This window comes from Salmo trutta, chromosome 30, assembly GCF_901001165.1.
Source record: "Salmo trutta chromosome 30, fSalTru1.1, whole genome shotgun sequence".
In the NCBI taxonomy this organism is placed as follows: Eukaryota; Metazoa; Chordata; class Actinopteri; order Salmoniformes; family Salmonidae; genus Salmo; species Salmo trutta.
Window position 1 is genome coordinate 21,017,015 of NC_042986.1, and position 24,858 is coordinate 21,041,872.

Sequence of the window (24,858 nt, forward strand, 5' to 3'; positions counted from 1 at the left end):
TTAGGGGTCACTGTTGTGCTTCAATGGCACTTTTAATAAAACAGACATTTTATCCTCACAACAGCAATGTCTGGACAGAGAGGGGAGGTGGACTGGGTGAGGGTTCCTGCTGCTGCTAGGCTGGTTGCTCCTGATAAGTATGAGGCAATTGGATGTAGCAAATTGGGAAGTGCTATTGGACACAGTATTGGGAAGACAAGGGAAGTACTGAACTGTCTCTCCGTCTTATCTGGGCTGGCATCAATTTATTTTCTACCTTCTCATAAATAATAACACAGCGCAGAGAACCCTTACCACCCCTCCCCTTCTTATATTTACATGTAAATTAATACATTCATTTAATTCACAAAGTAACAAAGCTAATTAATCTGTGTTTTTAGCAGAAATCACACTCTTCAACCCCAGACGGCTGTCATCCTCATCTTCCCTACCCTTCGTTTGTCCTCCCATACAGTCTATCAGCTCTACTCGTAACACTTGACTCACCACACTCACAAACAAACCCACCCATACCCTGTGTTCCCACTTCCCCATATTTATTAGTATTTACAGAAGCAGCAATCTAATCTTCCCATCACAAAATCTTGAAAAACACCCCTTTCCATTTACCTCCCTCCCACTTTAGAGAAAGACCCTCCCCATAGAGAAAAACCCCCACTGTGGCACCCCATTCTTACTCCCCCCACTTTTCGGACACTGCCCGCATCGTACCCTTTTCTGAAAGAGCATGCCAAGTTTCAACAATGAACACAGAAAATGTGGACATAGACAAGATTTCAGTAGCGACTATCTTCTTCTTCTGCTCGAGTTTGGATTGGTGGTGATGACTTGTGTCAGGGTTGTCATAAGAAAGTCTCAGTGACGGGTGTTATGAACAGAGGGAGGGCAGTCTTCCAGGGTCTCTGAGGCAGCAGTTGGCCATGGGGCAGTTTGGGGGGGCTGGGATGGGGGATTCTTTTTTCAGAGTCAGAGGTGGCGTGGGCTGGGGTGGCCATTGTGGTAGAGCTTCTGCTTGATGTGGACCATGTTGCCACTGGAGTCCTCCAGCTGTCTGAGCTGGGCGCGTCGACGCAGATCTCGAAGGTTGCAGAACGAGGGGAGCCATGACCAGGAAGGGGTGTCTGGTGGACAAGAGGAGAGAGGGAGGTTGTTATAGGGGTGAAGAAACTAGAGAAGAAAGATAAATGATTAGAACATTTATCTCATTGTGGGGTTAATAAGAGAATGGGAGTGCATTTGGTTAGGTATATTAGATGCCCAATATGTCCAAAACATCCTTGATGCTCCCACCAACCTAATTGTTGGTAGTACAATACATCAATCCTACATACTCATGTGTTGCCCATGTAACCGGTGTAAAATAGCTAGCTAGTTAGCAATGCGTGCTAGTAGCGTTTCAATTGGTGTCGTCACTCGCTCTGAAACCTTGAAGGAGTTGTTTCCCTTGCTCTGCAAGGGCCGTGGCTTTTGTGGAGAGATAGGTAACGATGCTTTGAGCGTTACGGTTGGCGATGTGTGCAGAGGGTCCCTGGTTCAAGCCCAAAATGGGACAGTTGCAATACTGTTACACCCACACATTCATCTGCCAAATATAAAATGTTACATCACTATTCTGCCCTACCAAGCAAAAAGGCAGTAGCTGCTCATTTGGTCTAAAAGGAGTTAATGTCATTTTTGCTACATTAAATACATGCTTAATCATGTGGACAAGTATCCTGCCTCTATTGTGTTGTGTTTTGGAGAAAATGGGGGTCATGTTAGCACTAACTGCATAAAGTTACTGTGAAACCAAGGACAATAAAAGCCATTTTTCTCAGTACCATGCTATGAGCAGTTACTGCCTTTTTGCCTGGTATGGCAGTATTACCCATACTGTATGTGGTATGTACACTATATATATACAAGTATGTGGACACCCCTTCAAATAATGGATTTGGCTATTTCAGCTACACCCATTGCTGACAGGTGTATAAAATTGAGCACACCGCCATGCAATCTCCATAGACAAACATTGGTAGTAGAACGGCGTTACTGAAGAGCTCAGTGACTTTCAAAGTGGCACCGTCATAGAATGCCACTTTTCCAACAGGTCATTTTGTCAAATTTCTGCCTTGCTAGAGCTTCCCCGGTCAACTGTAAGTGTAAAGGAAATCACACTACAAACTATCACCCTTAAGGAAATCATGAATGTCATGGATATATTGGAAATAATGGATATATGGAGGCTTAAATACCCTGACCTAGTGAGATATACATGGCGGAAGCTTTATCAAGCTAGTCCTCTTGATTACTTTCTTATGTCATTCTCTCTGGCACCAAAAGTTTAAAAATGTTGATGGGGACAGAATGTGGTCGGATCATCACATAATTGGCATATATATTACTCTTACAGAATTTCCACATGGGTGAGGATATTGGAAATTTAATCAAAGCTTACTGGATGATAACTAGGACAGAAGAATTTATAACTTACTTTTTCCGATTTAACATAGGTACAGCAGATCTTATTGTATGGGGCACTTTAAATGTGCCTTTAGAGGCCATGCAATTCAGTACTTATCTATAAAACAAAAGCAATTTAGATCAAACGAGTCCATATTAACAAATTAAATTGAAGGACTAACAGTACAGTTAGATAGCAATAAAAACTGTACCATAGAGGCACGGAATAAGTTAGAGGAAAAACAAAAAGAAATGGAGGAACTTATTCAAGAACTTTCCAGTGTAATATATTATAAAAATAAATTGAACTGGATGGAATATGGGGAAAAATGCACCAAATTATTTTTCAATCTTCAACATAGAAATGCTACCAAAAAAAATGTATTGAAAGTTGTTACAAATGATGGAGTCACGCATGATTCACTGAATTATATTTTGAAAGAGGAAGTAAAGTACTTGAAGAATATGTTTTCGTTTCAGTCTCCTCCATCTCCACTAACCAAAGCTAATTGTATGGATATTTTTCCTATTAATAATGTAAAATTAACATCTGTACAGAAAGACTCACGTGAAGGCCAAATTGCAGAGGAGGAACTTCTTGATGCAATTAAAGCCTTTAAGTCCGGGAAAACTCCAGGGCTGGATGGCATACCAGGGGAAGTATACCAAAAAAAAAATTTCAATCATGTTTTAACCACTCCTATATAAACGGTAGATTATCGGACACGCAACAAGAAGGTCTGATTTCATTATTACTGAAACAGGATCCAAGTGTTATATATAAAGATCCAGTCCATTAAAAAAATTGGAGGCCTCTTACACTTCAGTGTTGTGATGCAAAAATTCTAGCTAAATGCTTGGCGCATAGAATTAAAAAGGTATTGTCAGATATTATTCATCCTAATCAGACAGGTTTTTTACATGGACGATACATTGGAGATAATATAAGACAAGTACTGGAAACAACAGAATTCTACGAAATATCGGGGAAACCAGGCCTGGTTTTCATAGCTGATTTTGAAAAGGCTTTTGATAAAGTACGACTGGAGTTTATATATAAATGCCTAGAATATTTCAATTTTGGAGAATCTCTTGTAAAATGGGTTAAAGTTCTGTATAGTAACCCTAGGTGTAAAATAGTAAATAATGGCTACATCTCCGAAAGTTTTAAACTGTCCAGAGGAATAAAATAAGGTTGTCCACTATCGGCATATCTATTTATTATTATTATGTTAAAATGAGATCCAACAATAATATTAGGGGTTAGAAATCTGTGGATTAAAAGCAAAGGTGTCATTGTACGTTGATGATTCATGTTTTCTTTTAAAACCACAATTAGAATCACTCCACAGCCTCATAAAGGATCTAAATACTTTTGCTAACCTCTCTGGATTAAAAGCAAATTATGATAAGTGTACTACAGTTGAACTTAGGTTGGAGTCATTAAAACTCGTTTTTCAACCACACCAAAAATTTCTTGTTGACAACCTATAGTTTTGGCAAGTCGGATAGGACCTCTACTTTGTGCATGACACAGGTCATTTTTCCAACAATTGTTTACAGGCAGATTATTTCACTTATAATTCACTGTATCACAATTCCAGTGGGTCAGAAGTTTACATACACTAGTTGACTGTGCCTTTAAACAGCTTGGAAAATTCCAGAAAATGATGTCATGGCTTTAGAAGCCTCTGTTAGGATAATTGACATAATTTGAGTCAATTGGAGGTATACCTGTGGATGTATTTCAAGGCCTACCTTCAAACTCAGTGCCTCTTTGCTTGACATCATGGGAAAATCAAATTAAATCAGCCAAGGCCTCAGAAAAATAATTGTAGACCTCCACAAGTCTGGTTCATCCTTGGGAGTAATTTACAAACACCTGAAGGTACCACGTTCATCTGTACAAACAATAGTACGCACGTATAAACACCATGGGACCATTGCAGCCGTCATACCGCTCAGGAAGGAGACGTGTTCTGTCTCCTAGAGATGAATGTTCTTTAGTGCGAAAAGTGCAAATCAATCCCAGAACAACAGCAAAGGACCTTGTGAAGATGCTGGAGGAAACAGGTACAACAGTATCTATATCCACAATAAAACGAGTAATATATCGACATAACCTGAAAGGCTGCTCAGCAAGGAAGAAGCCACTGCTCCAAAACCGCCATAAAAAGCCAGACTACGGTTTGCAACTGCACATGGGGACAAACATCGTACTTTTGGAAAAATGTCCTCTGGTCTGATGAAACAAAAATCGAACTATTTGGCTATAATGACCATCATTATATTTGGTAGGATAAAGGGGGATGCTTGCAAGCCGAAGAAAACCATCCCAACCGTGAAGCACGGGGGTGGCAGCATCATGTTGTGGGGGTGCTTTGCTGCAGGAGGGACTCGTGCACCTCACAAAATAGATGGCATCACGAGGTAGGAAAATTATGTGGATATATTGAAGCAACATCTGAAGACATCAGTCAGGAAGTTAAAGCTTGGTCGCAAATGGGTCTTCCAAATGGACAATGACCCCAAGCACACTTCCAAAGTTCTGGCAAAATGGCTTAAGGACAACAAAGTCAAGGTATTGGAGTGGCCATCACAAAGCCCTGACCTCAATCCTATAGAAAATTTGTGGGCAGAACTGAAAAAGCATGTGCGAGCAAGGAGGCCTACAAACCTGACTCAGTTACACCAGCTCTGTCAGGAGGAATGGGCCAAAATTCACCCAACTTATTGTGGGAAGCTTGTGGAAGGCTACCCAAAACGTTTGACCCAAGTTAAGCAATTTAAAGGCAATGCTACCAAATACTAATTGAGTGTATGAAAACTTCTGACCCACTGGGAATGTGATGAAAGAAATAAAAGCTGACAATCATTCTCTCTAGCATTATTCTGACATTTCACATTCTTAAAATAAAGTGGTGATCCTAACTGACCTAAAACAGGGAATCTTTACTCGGATTAAATGTCAGGAATTGTGAAAAACTGAGTTTAAATGTATTTGGCTAAGGTGTATGTAAACTTCCGATGAACCAGACTTGTGGAGGTCTACAATTTCTGACCCACTGGAATTGTGATACAGTGAATTATAAGTGAAATAATCTGTAATCTGTAAAGAACTATTGGACAAATTACTTGTGTCATGCACAAAGTAGATGTCCTAACTGACTTGACAAAACTATAGTTTGTTACCAAGAAATTTGTGGAGTGGTTGAAAACAAGTTTTAATGACTAAGTGTATGTAAACATCTGACTTCAACTGTATGTATATATGTGTCACAGCTGTTAGAAGGAGCGGACCAAGATGCAGCATTTTCGTAGTACCACATATTTATTTAACCTCTCTAGGGTAGGGGGCAGTATTTGCACGGCCGGATAAAAAACGTACCCGATTTAATCTGGTTATTACTACTGCCCAGAAACTAGAATATATTCATATAATTGTTTGATTTGGATTGAAAACACCCTAAAGTTTCTAAAACTGTTTGAATGGTGTCTGTGAGTATAACAGAACTCATATGGCAGGCAAAAACCTGAGAAGATTCCAAACAGGAAGTGCCCTCTCTGACCATTTCTTGGCCTTCTACACTCTCTTTATTGAAAACTGAGGATCTCTGCTGTAACGTGACACTTCCTACGGCTCCCATAGGCTCTCAGAAGGCGGCAGAACGTTGAATGATGACTTTGCAGCCCATTGCTGAAAAACAGTAGCGCATTTGGTAAGGGGTCGATCTGAGAACAATGAGACTGGCGCGCGCGTGCACGAGAGTCCATTTTAGATTTTTAGTCTTTGAACGAAAACAGGGTTTCCCGGTCGGAATATTTTCGCTTTTTTACGAGAAAATTCGCATAAAAATTGATTTTAAACAGCGTTTGACATGCTTCGAAGTACGGTAATGGAATATTTAGAAATGTTTTGTCACGATACGCGCTGGCGCGTCACCCTTCGTTACCCTTCGGATAGTGTCTTGAACGCACGAACAAAACAGAGGATATTTGAACATAACTATGGATTATTTTGAACCAAACCAACATTTGTTATTGAAGTAGAAGTCCTGGGAGTGCATTCTGACAAAGAACAGCAAAGGTAATCCAATTTTTCTTATAGTAAATCTGAGTTTGGTGAGTGCCAAACTTGGTGGGTGTCAAAATAGCTAGCCCGTGATGGCAAGCTATCTACTCAGAATATTGCAAAATGTGCTTTTGCCGAAAAGCTATTTTAAAATCGGACATAGAGATTGCATAAAGGAGTTCTGTATCTATAATTCTTAAAATAATTGTTATGTTTTTTGTGAACGTTTATCGTGAGTAATTTAGTAAATTCACCGGAAGTTTGCGGTGGCTATGCTAGTTCTGAACGTCACATGCTAATGTAAAAAGCTGGTTTTTGATATAAATATGAACTTGATTGAACAAAACATGCATGTATTGTATAACATAATGTCCTAGGAGTGTCATCTGATGAAGATCATCAAAGGTTAGTGCTGCATTTAGCTGTGGTTTGGGTTTATGTGACATTATATGCTAGCTTGAAAAATGGGTGTCTGATTTTTTCTGGCTGGGTACTCTGCTGACATAATCTAATGTTTTGCTTTCGTTGTAAAGCCTTTTTGAAATCGGACAGTGTGGTTAGATTAACGAGAGTCTTGTCTTTAAAATGGTGTAAAATAGTCATATGTTTGAGAAATTGAAGTAATAGCATTTCTAAGGTATTTGAATAACGCGCCACGGGATTCCACTGGCTGTTGAGTAGGTGGGACGATTTCGTCCCACATACCCTAGAGAGGTTAACCAGTGTGTCACATCCTGACCAGTAAAAGGGGTTATTTGTTATTGTAGTTTGGTCAGGGCGTGGCAGGGGGTGCCGAGGCAGGGGGTGCCGAGGATGGAACCAGAGCCAGTCGGGGTGAAGTTAGAGGTGAGCGAAGAGAGCGAAGCAGAGACAATGAAGGAGTTGATGGGGAGATTGGAGGATAGAGATATGAGAGAGCTGCTGTGTTGGTGCATGAGGCAGCTCTCCATACTCGTCCTGAGGTGCGTGCTAGCCGTCTGGTGAAGACTGTGCCAGCCCCACGCACCAGGCCTCCTGTGCGCCTCCCCAGCCCTGCGCGTAATGTGCCTGCTCCCAGAGCCATGCCTCCTGCATGTCTCCCCAGCCTGGTGAATCCTGTGCCGGCGCCCAGAGCCAGGCCTCCTGCAAGTCTCCCCAGCCTGGTGAGTTCTGTGCCTGCTCCCAGAGCCAGGCCTCCTGCATGTCTCCCCAGCCTGGTGAGTCCTGTGCCTGCACCCAGAGCCAGGCCTCCTGCATGTCTCCCCAGCCTGGTGAGTCCTGTGCCTGCTCCCAGAGCCAGGCCTCCTGCATGTCTCCCCAGCCTGGTGAGTCCTGTGCCTGCGCCCAGAGCCAGGTCTCCTGCATGTCTCCCCAGCCTGGTGAGTCCTGTGCCTGCGCCGAGAGCCAGGTCTCCTGCAAGTCTCCCCAGCCTGGTGCGTCCTGCGCCAGAGTCTCCCACCTGTCCGGTGCAGCCAGAGTCGCCCGCCTGTCCGGCGCAGCCAGAGTGGGGGTCTGCACCTTTTGGGGGGGGGGGGGGGGGGGTACTGTCACGTCCTGACCAGTAAAAGGGGTTATTTGTTATTGTAGTTTGGTCAGGGCGTGGCAGGGGGTGTTTTTCTGTGTGTTTTGGGGTTTTGGGGCATTCTATGTCCTTTCTTCTATGTTTTTGTATTTCTTTGTTTTGGCCTGGTATGGCTCTCAATCAGGGACAGCTGTACATCGTTGTCGCTGATTGGGAGTCATACTTAGGTAGCCTGTTTTCCTTTGGGTTTTGTGGGTGGTTAATTTCTGTTTAGTGTGTTAGGATACCTGACAGGACTGTTTGGCTGCCGTTTGTTTTTTCTTTGTGAAGTGCCTTTTTTCATCCAAAATAAAAGATGAACAAATTCCACGCTGCACCTTGGTCCTCTTCTTCCAAAGACAGCCGTTACACAGTGAAACCGAATGCAACAATTAAACACTTCAAAATATACACAAAACAAACCGTGACGCAGGAGGATCAAATATATTCACAATGAATAATCACCCACAAACATAGGACCTCCAATTAGAGACAACGACAACCTGCTGCCTCTAATTGGAGGTCATGCCAAACAACACCAACATAGAAATGCAATACTAGAAACTGAATATAGACATACAAAAACAGACAAACACCCCCTGTCACGCCCTGACCTACTCTAGCATAGAAAATAACCACTCACTATGGTCAGGACGTGACAGTACCCCCCCAAGGTGTGGACTCTGACTGCGCCTAAAAAAACAACACAACACAAAGGGAGGGTAGGGTGGGTGACAACTGTCTATGGCGGTGGCTTTGGTTCCGGGCGTGGTATCCCCACTGCCCGCTGATCCCCCCACTTCTGTATGTCCGGAGGAACCAGACCATGGATCCTCGCCGGATGCTTCGGACCACCAACTGCCGCTGAAAACTCCGGGCTGCAGGCCGCCGCTGAAGGCTCCGGGCTGCAGACCGCCACTGAAGGCTCCGGGCTGCAGGGCGTCGCTGATGACTCCGGACTGGGAGGCGTCGCTGGAGGCTCCGGACTGAAGAGCGTCTCTGTAGGTTCCGGACAGGGGACCTTCGCTGCAGGCTCCGTGCCATGGATCATCACTACTGGTTCCGCGTCATGGATAATCACTGGAGGCTTCGTGCCATGGATCATCACTGGAGGCTCCGGGCCATGGATAATCACTGGAGGCTTCGTGCCATGGATCATCACTGGAGGCTCCGGGCCATGGATTATCACTGGAGGCTTCGTGCCATGGATCATCCCTACAAGCTCCGGGCCATGGATCATCACTGGAGGCTTCGTGCCTTGGATCATCAGTACAGGCTCCGGGCCATGGATCATCACTGGAGGCTTCATGCCATGGATTAACACTACAGGCTCCGGGCCATGGATCATCACTGGAGGCTTCATACCATTGACCATCACTAGACGCTTCCCACGGGGCGCTGGAACTGGTCTCACCAGACTGGGGAGACGCACTGCGGACCGCGTGCTCAAAGCAGGCACCGGCCTTACCGGGCTATGGAGGCATACTGGAGGAAGAGTGCGCGGAGCAGGCACAGGGAACACTGGGCCTTGGAGGCGCACTGGAGGTCTGCTACGTGGGACTGGCATAGGAGGCGCCAGGCTAGTAACACGCAACTTCGGGCTAGTGCGGGGAGCAGGAACAGGACGTACTGGGCTATGGTGGCGCACTGGAGGAAGAGTGCGTGGAGCAGGCACAGGGTACACTGGGTCTTGGAGGCGCACTGGAGGTCTGGAGCGCACGGCCTGCACAACCCACCCTGGCCGGATGCTCAACTCCGCTCGATAACTGCGGGGTGCGGGCACAGTTCGCACCGGCCTTTGAATGTGCCCTGATGACACAGTGCGCTTCACCGCAAAATACGGTGTCTGCTCCATCACTTGCTCCCCACAGTAAGCACGGGAAGTTGTCTCAGGATTCCATCCTGACTCTGCCCAACTCCCCTTGTGCCCCCCCCCCCCCCCCCTAAAAAGTTTTTGGGGCTGCCTCTCAACCTTGCCTTTCGGTGCATATAGAGACTTGTAGTATCGTCACTTCTCTTTCGCTGCTTTGATTTCCTCCCTCGGACGACGATACTCCCCAGCCTGCCTCCAGGGTACTTTACCAGACAAAATCTCCTCCCAAGTCCATTCCTCCAGATACTTCTACTGCTCCTTACCACGCTGCTTGGTCCTTCTTTGGTGGGTGATTCTGTCACAGCTGTTAGAAGGAGCGGACCAAGATGCAGCGTTTTCGTAGTTCCACATATTTATTTAACCAGTGAAAACGAATGCAACAATTAAACACTTCAAAATATACACAAAACAACAAACCGTGATGCAGGAGGATCAAATACACTCACAACGAATAATCACCCACAAACACATGTGAAACAAACATCAACTTAAATAGGACCTCCAATTAGAGACAAGGACAACCTGCTGCCTCTAATTGGAGGTCATGCCAAACAACACCAACATAGAAATGCAAAACTAGAAACTGAACATAGACATACAAAAACAGACAAACACCCCCTGTCACGCCCTGACCTACTCTACCATAGAAAATAACCACTCACTATGGTCAGGACGTGACAATATGGTTATATGTATGAATGTTTATGTGTGTGTATATATATATAAAAATATACTGCTCAAAAAAATAAAGGGAACACTGAAATAACACATCCTAGATCTGAATGAATGAAATAATCTTATTAAATACTTTTTTCTTTACATAGTTGAATGTGCTGACAACAAAATCACACAAATATAATCAATGGAAATCCAATTTATCAACCCATGGAGGTCTGGATTTGGAGTCACACTCAAAATTAAAGTGGAAAACCACACTACAGGCTGATCCAACTTTGATGTAATGTCCTTAAAACATGTCAAAATGAGGCTCAGTAGTGTTTGTGGCCTCCACGTGCCTGTATGACCTCCCTACAATGCCTGGGCATGCTCCTGATGAGGTGGCGGATGGTCTCCTGAGGGATCTCCTCCCAGACCTGGACTAAAGCATCCGCCAACTCCTGGACAGTCTGTGGTGCAACGTGGCGTTGGTGGATAAAGCGAGACATGATGTCCCAGATGTGCTCAATTGGATTCAGGTCTGGGGAACGGGCGGGACAGTCCATAGCATCAATGCTTTCCTCTTGCAGGAACTGCTGACACACTCCAGCCACATGAGGTCTAGCATTGTCTTGCATTAGAAGGAACCCAGGGCCAACCGCACCAGCATATGGTCTCACAAGGGGTCTGAGGATCTCATCTCAGTACCTGATGGCAGTCAGGCTACCTCTGGCGAGCACATGGAGGGCTGTGCGGCCCCCCAAAGAAATGCCACCCCACACCATGACTGACCCACCGCCAAACCGGTCATGCTGGAGGATGTTGCAGGCAGCAGAACATTCTCCACGGCGTCTCCAGACTCTGTCACGTCTGTCACATGTGCTCAGTGTGAACCTGCTTTCATCTGTGAAGAGCACAGGGCGCCAGTGGCGAATTTGCCAATCTTGGTGTTCTCTGGCAAATGCAAAACGTCCTACACTGTGTTGGGCTGTAAGCACAACCCCCACCTGTGGACGTCGGGCCCTCATACCACCCTCATGGAGTCTGTTTCTGACCGTTTGAGCAGACACATGCACATTTGTGGCCTGCTGGAGGTCATTTTGCAGGGCTCTGGCAGTGCTTCTCCTGCTCCTCCTTGCACAAAGGCGGAGGTAGCGGTCCTGCTGCTGAGTTGTTGCCCTCCTACGGCCTCCTCCACGTCTCCTGATGTACTGGCCTGTCTCCTGGTAGCGCCTCCATGCTCTAGACACTACGCTGACAGACACAGCAAACCTTCTTGCCACAGCTCGCATTGATGTGCCATCCTGGATGAGCTGCACTACCTGAGCCACTTGTGTGGGTTGTAGACTCCGTCTCATGCTACCACTAGAGTGAAAGCACCGCCAGCATTCAAAAGTGACCAAAACATCAGCCAGGAAGCATAGGAACTGAGAAGTGGTCTGTGGTCACCACCTGCAGAACCACTCCTTTATTGGGGGTGTCTTGCTAATTGCCTATAATTTCCACCTGTTGTCTATTCCATTTGCACAACAGCATGTGAAATTTATTGTCAATCAGTGTTGCTTCCTAAGTGGACAGTTTGATTTCACAGAAGTGTGATTGACTTGGAGTTACATTGTGTTGTTTAAGTGTTCCCTTTATTTTTTTGAGCAGTGTATATATATATATATAAAATGTGTGTGTGTATGCATGTATATGGATATATATTTACCCCAAAAATATATGGGGGATTGGAAATGATGCAGACAGTTACATTGATGGAAACAACAATCTATCCGCAATATTAAAGCTGATCCACCCCCTAAAGAAAAGAGAAAAAAACGAAAGAAAAAAACACTGTAAGTGTTGTTATTGTGAAGTGGAAACGTCTAGGAGCAACAACGGCTCAGCCTCGAACTGGCCGTCCACACAAGCTCACAGAATGGGACCACCGAGAGCTGAAGCGCGTAGCGCCCCCCCAAAAATGGTTTGTCCTTGGTTGCAACACTCACTACCGAGTTACAAATTGCCTCTGGAAGCAACGTCAGCACAAGAACTGTTCGTCAGTTCTTGTTCGTCAGGAGCTTCATGAAATAGGTTTCCATGGCCGAGCAGCCTCACACAAGCCAAATATCACCATGCGCAATGCCAAGCGTCGGCTGGAGTGGAGTAAAGCTCGCCGCAATTGGACGAATCATGCTTCACCATCTGGCAGTCCGACAGACGAATTTGGGTTTGGCAGATGCCAGGAGAACGTTACCTGCCCCAATTCATAGTGCCAACTGTAAAGTTTGGTAGAGGAGGAATAATGGTCTGGGGCTGTTTTTCATGGTTCGGGCTAGGCCCCTTAGTTCCAGTGAACGGAAATCTAAACGCTACAGCATACAATGACATTCTGTATGATTCTGGGCTTCTGTAATGGCTTCGGTAGTCGTGTAGGAGGAATGAGGCGCAGGAAGCAGCGAACACAGGGAGTGGTGTTTTTAATAACACTGGAGAATAAACAAAAGGTTCCCAAACATAGGGAATAAATACAAATAGGCGACAAGGTAAAGCCGACGAACAAAACGTCATCAATGAACAAAATTAATCCCGCACAAACAACGGACGGGCCAGCTAAACTAAATACCCCCTCTAATAGCTAATTGGCCACAGGTGCCCAAAACCAAAAAAAGGGAAAACCAAAAGGGGATCGGTAGTAGCTAATAGGCCGGTGACGACGACCGCCGAGCGCCACCCGAGCAGGAGGGGGTGCCACCGTCGGTGGGAATCGTGACAGCTTCCAACTTTGTGGGAACAGTTTGGGGAAGACCCTTTCCTGTTTCAGCATGACAATGCCCCTGTGCACAAAGCGAGGTCCAAACAGAAATGGTTTGTCGAGATCGGTGTGTAAGAACTTGACTGGCCTGCACAGAGCCCTGACCTCAACCACATCAAGCCACACCATATTAATGCCCATGATTTTGGAACGAGACATTCGACGAGCAGGTGTCCACATAGTTTTGGTCATGTTTGTGTATGTTTCAGTTTCTATATCCTGATATGCATGATTAAATAGCGATTTTTTAAAAATGATTTAGGATTTCTTTCACCAAGTATATGAGTGTGAGGTAGAATTTGTAGAAATGGAAGTGCAGGAATTTGTCTCTGTCAGGCTTTGTTGGCGAGGAGAGTCCCGCTGAGACGGCAGAGAAAGAAGACGGAGATCCCAAGGCAGCACACCCACTAGCACATGGCCCTGCTAGAGGCAGGGGAGAGGGGGGAGTATGGGGAGGCAGGTGGTGGGAAGTGGGGGTTGCTGGCCGGGAGGGAGGAGTGAGTTATTTATAGCTGTGAATGGGTATGCAATCCACAAGGACAGTTCAGAAGGGTATCCAAAGGAAAAGAGAGAACGATACAGGTTCTTCTCATTTGAATAAAAGGATGTAGAGATGGAGATGGAGTCAGGAGAAAAATGGAAATGGAAATGTAACGCAGAAAGTGGGGTGAGGGTAGAAATGTAAAGGTCTTTTTACGGGGGGAGGGAAGGGGGGCCATTGTTATCAAAATCATAATTTTCCTCTTTTGTTATCATATTTTGTTTCCTTATTTTGCTAAATAAAATGTCTTTTCACTGATGGTTTCATCACTGATGGTGCCAAAGAATATGAATCAGTTATTCATGAGAAATAGACAGTAAGAAAAGGGTCACCAAAAGGATGCCTTTTAAAGAAAATGGATATAAGGAGATCCAATAACTGAATGGAGAGCAGGAGACACAGGGTCTATAGATGGAATTAGAAAAAGCTAAAGGAATCAATGTGCACCTCAATGCGGTCTGTGTCAATGTGGTGTGCATGTTTCTTCCTCACCCGCTATTCCAGCTGCTCTCTTTCACTCTATTTATAGCTCCCTAGGAGAGAGCAAGTGTGGTGTGTGTGTGTGTGTGTGTGCGTGTGTGTGTGCGTGTGTGTGTGTGTGTGAGAGAGAGAGAGAGAGAGAGAGAGAGTGTATGTGCGGGTTGGGATGTGATAGTATATCCACACCCCCCTACCTTCGTGCTTCATCAGCCTCACCTTCACTCCCCATCTCAGGGAGGCTAAACAAGTCTGACCCACAATCAATGTCACAGCCAAACACACCAGTGAAGGGGCATTCCCTCCATTCACAAGGATTCCAGCACAAGAAAAGCCTTGAGCCACCCCTCTACCTCGAGGGAAACATTTGAATGTAAAATCTGGGTGTATTTTTTTTATGTGGATGTTATGCACTGAATAGCAGATGGGTTGATTTTGTGCTGCAAATATGAAGCAGTTTTATCTTGACTAATACTTATAGAATCACAGAATCTAAGTCTGGCAATATTTGTATGCTTCACATTTCCAAATTCTTGTTTATCATCAATAAATAATAAGACATGCATCAAAAAAGTATGGCATTCCCACTTTTTAATGTAGTCTTTTCAAGACATAAAATAATAGGGTTATTTAGTACCCCATTTTTGTGTGGTGGTTTCTTATTAATCATTCTTATTAATCAGAGGTGATTAATTGGCCGTCTCTTACTTGTACAGTGCCTTGCAAAAGTATTCATCCCCCTTGGCGTTTTTCCTATTTTGTTGCATTACAACCTGTAATTTAAATAGATTTTTATTTGGATTTCATGTAATGGACATACACAGAATAGTCCAAATTGGTGAAATGAAATGAAAAAAATAACTTGTTTCAAAGAATTCAAAACAAAAAACCTGGAAAAGTGGTGCGTGCATATGCATTCACCTCTTTTGCTATGAAGCCCCTAAATAAGATCTGGTGCAACCAATTAACTTCAGAAGTCACATAATTAGTTAAATTAAGTCCACCTGTGTGCAATCTAAGTGTCACATGATCTGTCACATGATCTTATTATATATACACCTGTTCTGAAAGGCCCCAGAGTTTGCAACAACACTAAGCAAGGGGCACCACCAAGCAAGCGGCACCATGAAGACCAAGGAGCGCTCCAAACAGGTCAGGGACAAAGTTGTGGAGAAGTACAACTCAGGGTTGGGTTATAAAAAAATATCCGGAACTTTGGACATCCCATGGAGCACCATTAAATCCATTCTTAAAAACGTTAAAGAATATGGCACCACAAGAAACCTGCCAAGAGAGGGCCGACCACCAAAATTAAACGGACCAGGCAAGGAGGGCATTAATCAGAAAGGCAACAAAGAGACCAAAGATAACCCTGAAGGAGCTGCAATGCTCCACAGCGGAGACTGGAGAATCTGTCCATAGGACCACTTTAAGCCGTACACTCCACAGAGCTGGGCTTTACGGAAGAGTGACCAGAAAAAAAGCCATTGCTTAAAGAAAAAAATAAGTAAACCCATTTGGTGTTCGCCAAAAGGCATGTGGGAGACTCCCCAAACATATGGAAGAAGGTAATCTGGTTACATGAGACTAAATTTGAGCTTTTTGGCCATCAAGGAAAATGCCTGGTGCAATCCCAACACCTCTCATCACCCCAAGAACACCATCCCCACAGTGAAGCATGGTGGTGGCAGCATGATGCTGTGGGTATGTTTTTCATCGGCAGGGACTGGGAAACTGGGAAGAATTGAAGGAATGATGGATGGCACTAAATACAGGGAAATTCTTGAGGGAAACCTGTTTCAGTATTCAAGAGATTTGAGACTGGGACGGAGGTTCACCTTCCAGCAGGACAATGACCCTAAGCATACTGCTAAAGCAACACTCGAGTGGTTTAAGGGGAAACATTTAAATGTCTTGGAAGGGCCTAGTCAAAGCCCAGACCTCAATCCAATTGAGAATATGTGGTGTGACTTAAAGATTGCTGTACACCAGTGGAACCCATCCAACTTGAAGGAGCTGGAGCAGTTTTGCCTTGAAGAATGGGCAAAAATCGCAGTGGCTAGATGTGCCAAGCATATAGAGACATACCCCAAGAGATTTGCAGCTGTAATTGCTGCAAAAGGTGGCTCTACAAAGCATTGAATTTGGGGGGGGGGGGGGGTGAATAGTTAGGCACGCTCAAGTTTTCTTTTTTTTTTTGTCTTGTTTCTTGTTTTTTTCACAATAAAAAATATTTTGCATCTTCAAAGTGGTAGACATGTTGTGTAAATCAAATGATACAAACCCCCAAAAAATCTATTTTAATTCCAGGTTGTAAGCCAACAAAATAGGAAAAATGCCAAGGGGGTGAATACTTTTGCAAGCCACTGTATACTCACTAGACATTATGCCCCTCTATTTTCTGACCATAACAGCAATTGGAATATCCAGGTTACATCACCTCCTTCAGCAATGTCTTATATCTAAAGGATCCAGGCCAGCTACAAAATATATGCCTGTTTTGACATTGAGAGCTGCACAAGATAATGTGTAGCTGAAGCAATTGGATTATTCCAACATATTATAAGAACACTCCATTGGGCAAACGTTGGTTGAATCAACGTTGTTTCCTTGTCATTTCAACCAAAAATGATGACGTTCAATCAATGTGGAAAACTGATTGGATTTGGAAAAAGTCATCAACGTAAGAGAATTTAGTCTTTTTTTCACTGAACGTTTAACCTAAATCCAATGACACGGTGAAATGTTTTTTTTTTTTTCACCTTAGTTGACAACTCAACCAAATGTAAATCAAAACTAGATGTTGAGCTCACGTCTGTGCCCAGTGGGACTGGACAAGTTATTTAATCAGGAGAAGAAGTATGGACAAGAAGTCCTCTATTATGTAATATGTTCACATTGGCATACACTCTCCCCCAGTGAGGTCTGGCTTGCTAGACTAACATTGGTAAGAATTGAGACAGTTAATAATTGTATGTCTTCCTGGTGTACAGACACATGCCCTCTGTGCTATGGGTAAGGAATCTTTGTTTCAGTGAATCAGTATGCACTAAACATATGACATCTGAGGGCAGCAATATTTCCACAGCATAATTAACATTACAGTTTCACTATGCCTACTTTACACACATAACTATCCCCCCTCAACGGACACAAAGTCATCTTTTTCCAAATTCCTTCTCCCACTTATACAGTAGTAATTATCTGCATAATGTCTTAATTCTAATTCATGACCATAACACAGTACTGTACCGTAAATATCCTGTGAGACAATACATTTTGTCTGGAATATACTATTCCCTTTTCCCCTATGAATGCTTTCTTTGAGTAAACAACTGAGCCCTTATGTCCTCAAGTTCTGTCAAGTTTCCCATAACCATCACTTATAGCCAGGTGTGTTGGGCTATCCGCCCACCCAAGAAAGCCTGGTTTCAATTGGTTTCAATGAATGGTACAGTGGTCAACAGCAGTCTGTATGTCAATTCTGGGCATTTACACACCCACGTTACATCCCCAAGAAAATATGTAAGAGAAACACTGATCAATATGGCAGTCGAAATATTAACACAGACACCACTTCACTCAACATCTCTCTTTTCGCAGAGGTGGGAATCAACCAAACAATACTTCTGTCATCAGATGATTGAGAAATGTTTTGCTCATTCTGCTGCACATTTTGTCAACCTCGTTGACGTTCCAGTCAGTCCATATAAAACTTTTCCCAGTCAAACAGACCAAGTCTCTGGTTGACTCACCATAGTAGCGACTGGCTCTCCATGCCCTGACAGCACAGTGCAGCACTCCGTCCAACCACAGCAGGAGCCAGCTGATACAGAAGCCCAGCAGCAGCCCCAGCATCAGGTCCATCTCCTGCTTGGTCACGCTGTCACTCACAAAGTAGTTCTCCGACGAGTCCACCAGAGAATGGTCCCCATTGTACGGGATCACGTAGTGGACATGATGCCTGGAAGAGACAAAGCCGGGGGTTAGAACGTGTTAGTGGTGGAGGGAAGGACAAGGAAAGAGGAGATAGGGCAAGGGAGGACAAATTAGGGGGTGTAGGTGTTGAAATTGAATTCTCAACACTGATTTGGTACAAATGGGAGAATGCAAAGGCATGGAATACATGCTGAATTTATACAGTACATTGCTGGTGAATAATAATTTCCAGAAAGGTGTGTAGCCTGCCTTCTGTAAATGATTACCATTACTTTTGTCACAGAGTGTTATCAAAGCCTAACATAACGACCTACTTAACGTGCCCCTCAAAGGTACATCTCATAAAATGACAACCTGAGGTTTACAATCCACTGTCATTCCACTGTCATCCACTGTCATTCCTTTACAAGCAGTAAAGGAATGACAGTGGATGTGGCCTCAGGCCTGATTAGGTGTGCATCATCGCCAGGATGACGCCTCAACACCACATGCACTAAAAGTAGGCTTTCAAGATCAGGTGGCCTCTCATCTGACTGTCTATTCCATGAAATGTTTATACTGAGAGGGAAAACATCTTACGTAAAATTAGTAACTCTTATTGAAGAGCATTTTCAAGTCACTAAAAGACAAAGTGGCTGTGTGCCAAATGGCACCTTTTTCCCTACATAGTGCACTACGTTCGACCAGAGCCTGGACGCAGACACTGTGTCACTCGCTTTCAATTGGCTTAATGAAAGGCAATGACAACCATTGTGACATGCAATTGTTGGGATCTAGTTTAGGACTATATGTACTGTATGTCCCCGGGAACAGGAAGGTAACAAGCACAAGTATGGAAATATATAATTAATTCAAAGCTAGAAATATTGTGAGCATTGCACATTGAATATTGAGTATCAGAGGTTTTATCAATATTTAAAAATGACTTAAAATAAACCTAAAAAAAATGCTGCGATAGACAGCGATAATTTTCACTGAACAAAAATATTAACGCAACATGCAACAATTTCAACGATTTTACTGAGTTACAGTTCATATAAGGAAATCAGTCAATTTAAATTAATTAATTAGGCCCTAATCTATGGATTTCACATGACTGGGCAGGGGCGCAGCCATGCCTGGAAGGGCATAGGCCCACCCACTGGGGAACCAGGCCTAGCCAATCAGAATACATTTTTCCCCCGCAAAAGGGCTTTATTACAGACAGAAATACTCCTCAATTTCATCAGCTGTCCTGGTGGCTGGTCTCAGACAATCCCGCAGGTTAAGAAGCCAGATGTGGAGGTCCTGGGCTGGCGTGGTTACACGTGGTCTGAGGTTGTGAGGTCGGTTGGAATAACTGCCAAATTCTCTAAAACAACGTTGGAGGTGGCTTATGGTAGAGAAATTAACATTCAATTCTCTGTGAACAGCTCTGGTAGACATTCTTGCAGTCAGCATGCCAATTGCACACTCCCTCAAAACTTGAGCCATCCGTGGCATTGTGTTGTGTGACAAAACTGCACATTTTAGAGTGGCCTTTTATTGTCCCCAGCACAAGGTGCACCTGTGTAATGATCATGCTGTTTAATCAGTTACTTGACATGCCATGCCTATCAGGTGGATGGATTATCTTTGCAAAGGAGGAATGCTCACTGACAGGGATGTAAACTAATTTGTGCACAAAATTTGAGTAATACGTTTTTTTCTGGGATCTTTTATTTCAGCTCATGAGACATGGGACCAACACTTCACATGTTGCATTTATAATTTTGTATAAAAAGGTAAAAAATGTGCCAAAAAGTTTTGGTCTAAAAATACTTCTAAAGGCATATAGGCCTAATATAGCACATTACTGAACATTAACTATGAGGAAATCTTGAAACGAGAGGGAGTGAGAGAGAGGCCCTCTCAAAAGTTTGGCCAATATTATTGTATGATGATCTTAGTAACACTTCATGACCCATTACTAATCTTACTAACACTTCATGACCCATTTCTCGGGTTGTTAGACTGTAGGCAGTCAAAACAAAGGAGCAGTATTCATACAGGGCCAAGAGCAGATTTTCTTCTCTTCTGTGAATGTTAGTTCAATTAATAATTTGTTTCAGATTCTGCACTGAACAACAATGACCCAACACATACATAAAGTTACAATATGTACAGTGCCTTGCAAAAGTATTCACCCCACTTGGCATTTTTCCTATTTTGTTGCATTACAACCTGTAATTTAAATTGATTTTTATTTGGATTTCATGTAATGGACATCACAAAATAGTCAAAATTGGTGAAATGAAAAAAAAATAACTTGTTTCAATAAATAAAAAAATTAAAAGCAGAAAAGTGGTGCGTGCATATGTATTCACCCCCTTTGCTATGAAGCCCCTAAATAAGATCTGGTGCAACCAATTACCTTCAGAAGTCACATAATTAGTTAAATTAAGTCCACCTGTGTGCAATCTAAGTGTCACATGATCTGTCACATGATCTTATTATATATACACCTGTTCTGAAAGGCCCCAGAGTCTGCAACAACACTAAGCAAGGGGCACCACCAAGCAAGCGGCACCATGAAGACCAAGGAGCTCTCCAAACAGGTCAGGGACAAAGTTGTGGAGAAGTACAGATCAGGGTTGGGTTATAAAAAAATATCCGACACTTTGAACATCCCACGGAGAACTATTAAATCCATTATTTAAAAAATGTAAAGAATATGGCACCACAACAAACCTGCCAAGAGAGGGCCGCCCACCAAAATTCACTGCCCAGGCAAGGAGGGCGTTAATCAGAGAGGCAACAAAGAGACCAAAGATACTCCACAGCGGAGATTGGAGTATCTGTCCATAGCACCACTTTAAGCCGTACACTCCACAGAGCTGGGCTTTACGGAAGAATGGCCAGCAAAAAGCCATTGCTTAAAGAAAACAATAAGCAAACCCATTTGGTGTTCGCAAAAGGCATGTGGGAGACTCCACACACATATGGAAGAAGGTACTCTGGTTACATGAGACTAAATTTGAGCTTTTTGGCCATCAAGGAAAATGCTACGTCTGGCGCAAACCCAACACCTCTCATCACCCCGAGAACACCATCCCCACCGTGAAGCATGGTGGTGGCAGCGTGATGCTGTGGGTATGTTTTTCATCGGCAGGGACTGGGAAGCTGGTCAGAATTGAAGGAATGATGGATGGCGCTAAATACAGGGAGATTCTTGAGAGAAACCTGTTTCAGTATTCAAGAGATTTGAGACTGGGACGGAGGTTCACCTTCCAGCAGGACAATGACCCTAAGCATACTGCTAAAGCAACACTCGAGTGGTTTAAGGGGAAACATTTAAATGTCTTGGAAGGGCCTAGTCAAAGCCCAGACCTCAATCCAATTGAGAATATGTGGTGTGACTTAAAGATTGCTGTACACCAACAGAACCCATCCAACTTGAAGGAGCTGGAGCAGTTTTGCCTTGAAGAATGGGAAAGAATCCCAGTGGCTAGATGTGCCAAGCATATAGAGACATACCCCCAGAGACTTGCAGCTGTAATTGCTGCAAAAGGTGGGGGGGGGAGGGGGGAATATTTATGCACGCTCAAGTTTTCAGTTTTTTTGTCTTATTTCTTGTTTGTTTCACAATAAAAATGTCAACTTTAATTCCAGGTTGTAAGCCAACAAAATAGGAAAAAATGCCAAGGGGGGTGAATACTTTCGCAAGCCACTGTAGTTGTTCAGAGTGGACTCAGGCCTAAACTTGCCTTTATCCATGGCTTAATATGCTAATGAATTACAGTACCAGTCAAAAGTTTGGACACACCTACTCATTCAAGGGTTTTTCTTTATTTTTCTATTTTCAAAATTGTAGAATAATAGTGAAGACATCAAAACTATGAAATAACACATGGAATCATGTAGTAACCAAAAAAGTGTTAAACAAATCAAAATATATTTTACATATTTTATTCTTTAAAGTAGCCACCTTTTGCCTTGATGACAGCTTTACACACTCTTGGCATACTTGCCTAGGAACTTACTTTGTTAAGGTCATAGGACTGAAAATGAACAAATTCAACAACCATGTCACTAACAAATACAATCATGGTTGGTTACTCTACAATTTAATCAAAAAGGCAAGGCACACTGGGACATTTTTGGAGGCGTGGCTTAGTGGGGGCATTCAATTTAAGTATACATTACTAAAAATAAATGCATGTATTATTGTATTTCTCATATGAAGGTAGTACTGCTCACTTCAGCTATTTAAGTTTCTTAACAACATTTATTTTAGGTAATCGGTTTCCTCAAAATATTTGAGTAGAACTTGAACTTAGAAAGATTTTGCAGTGTTGTAAGGAGTCTCTACCAGCAATTGTGAAAATGTCAGGCCACATATAACTTTTACAGGTCTAATCACAACAGCAATATGAAACCTGGCCTAATCACTATTCAACTATAGTTATTTTATGTTTCATTCCATTTTCAGCCTTCATAACGTGGGTTATCAATAATATATCACTGTATACGTATATATTATAATTCTCAAAACTGATTCAATATAGGTAGGCCTAATGTCCTCTCTCCAAAACATTTCCTCTTAAAAATATGGTAATATTGCAAATGCAAAACAGCACAAGAACGATCATTGAGAGCTGTCTTCGTTTAAAATGATTCCTTAGCCCATTCCTCATAAATCATAACATACTTTATTTATGGCTCAACCACCTTCGTGTGCAGTAAAAGACAAATCACTGAATATAGGCTTGAAAACACCGTCACAACCTAGGCATCACAGACATAAGGCTGTAGCCTACCATTAGACACACATATACCTCGAATAAAACCACAGTCGACATCAATTAGGCACATTTTCAAGAGATTATGCATAGGGCAGGTTGGGATGCTTATTAAAACCAACAGTTCAGCAGGAGAAATTTCGAGAGGCCTATTGAGGGATTATGATTAGACGAGAAAAATAGCAGCGATTTTGACTCTGTTAGGCTACCCTTTCATTGCAGATGCAGCACATTGTATCTATCAAAATGAATCAATGTATTATATTGTTTTTTTACCTTCCACAGTTGCAATGACAGACGCGGTCTTCCCCTCGTAAATGCGGTAAGATGTAGTTGTGAAAGCGATCCAGTAGTGCGTTCATGTCCATTAAACAGGCTATCGCCTGCAAAGAACCACAAGAGTCAACTGGGACACAATAACTATTCCCAACACAGCAGCACCATTATATGACTTGCATTAAGCTAAAGTCCATATAAGAGAAAATAGAAAAATTCATTTGGAAACCCACCTTGCAATAATTTGCGAGGGAAAACTCCCTCGCTCTTAAATGGTATTTAGATGATTTATTCACGATAGCCATGTAGTTGTTGGCAGACTCTATGTGTAGCCTACTTCCTTAAGTCTATATGCATTTAACCATAATTATTTTCAGTGTCCTTATATAAAATGTGCTCTGTAGTTGTAATATCTAGCCTATAACTACATTATTCATTATTATAGGCTACACAAGTTTTTTTTTAAAATATCATTGCTGTAGGCGTTAAACACACATGCTGGGTGCAATAAAAAGCGGATCTCTTACCATTACAACTGAAGCGCCAAGAATCATAAAAATCATGGTGGTTGTGATCATATGCATCAAAACTTCCAAACTCGCCGCCGTTCTCTAGCCTTCTCTACCCGCCGCACTGCAAACACTGGGCTTTAGGCGCTCTGTCCCGGGAGGAGACGGTCATTGAGGCGCCCTTACTGCACCTGACTCTCCGTCCCTCCAAACTCGCCAGATTGGAGTTCAATTAACCAGTGCACAGGGGATGAGATCGCCCAGTCTCCCTCAGTACCCCCTTTGACACACGCACTCACGGTCTTCACAGTCTACACCCCATCCAGTGATGCGTCGATTCGATGACGCGGACCGGGTCGTGGACTGGTGGGTGCCGCGGTTTCTGTGGCGGGAACGGCGAAAATAGGGTGCTGGTGGAGAGGGTGTCCTAGCCTGATTACAAATGCAATGATGTTCTTTTCCCGGAAGGCCAGGTACCGTTATCATAAAAAAAAAAAAATCTCAGCAAACAGGAGAAAGGGTGATCCGGTCGCCTCATGGGGATGTCCCTGGCTACTGACCCCCCCCCCTCCCCACCACCACCACCTTTCGTCCAAGACAGCAGGCTATTCCCGTCTGTCTTATCAATTAGTTAATTGATTAATTATCAATACATAAGATTCTCAATCGATGGGAGCATTTAATTAATCTATCACTCAGATTATTCATTTTTATTGCGATTGCGCGTTTTAGGCTACAGTCGTTGTCTTCTAACATGTAAATGGATTGATAACATCGATGTCAAGCCGAATCGAGATGTAGATCCAGTCGGAACCAGACCCACCCTACCCTCAGTCCAGTAAAGATCAGGCAACGGCAGCTGCATCAACGCCCGGGGCCAGACACGCATGATTATCCCATCTTGTTTTAGCTATCGCAGTCAGGAGCATCCACCACCATCCCTTTGCGAGCGTGTGTGTGTGTGTGTGTGTGTGT

At 43.5% G+C, this 24,858-nt stretch overlaps 1 protein-coding gene across 1 annotated transcript; it reads right to left on the reverse strand.

The window, feature by feature from the left end:
• tmem240a (transmembrane protein 240a) lies at positions 1-24,858 on the reverse strand. The gene is made up of 4 exons (XM_029723274.1): positions 23,902-24,858; positions 23,375-23,481; positions 18,155-18,363; positions 1-1,121 (listed from the first exon to the last, which is right to left on the reverse strand). The coding sequence occupies exons 1-4, from the start codon at positions 23,956-23,958 to the stop codon at positions 967-969; spliced, it is 528 nt and encodes a 175-aa protein (XP_029579134.1). The 5' UTR covers positions 23,959-24,858; the 3' UTR covers positions 1-966.

Coding starts and splice junctions, on each gene's coding strand:
- tmem240a (XM_029723274.1), bottom strand. CDS start 23,958: ATGCATATGATCACAACCACCATGATTTTTATGATTCTTGGCGCTTCA. Junction 23,482..23,901: donor TTGGCGCTTCAGTTGTAATG/GTAAGAGATCCG, acceptor GGTTCTTTGCAG/GCGATAGCCTGTTTAATGGA. Junction 18,364..23,374: donor TGTCATTGCAACTGTGGAAG/GTAAAAAAACAA, acceptor TGTCTCTTCCAG/GCATCATGTCCACTACGTGA.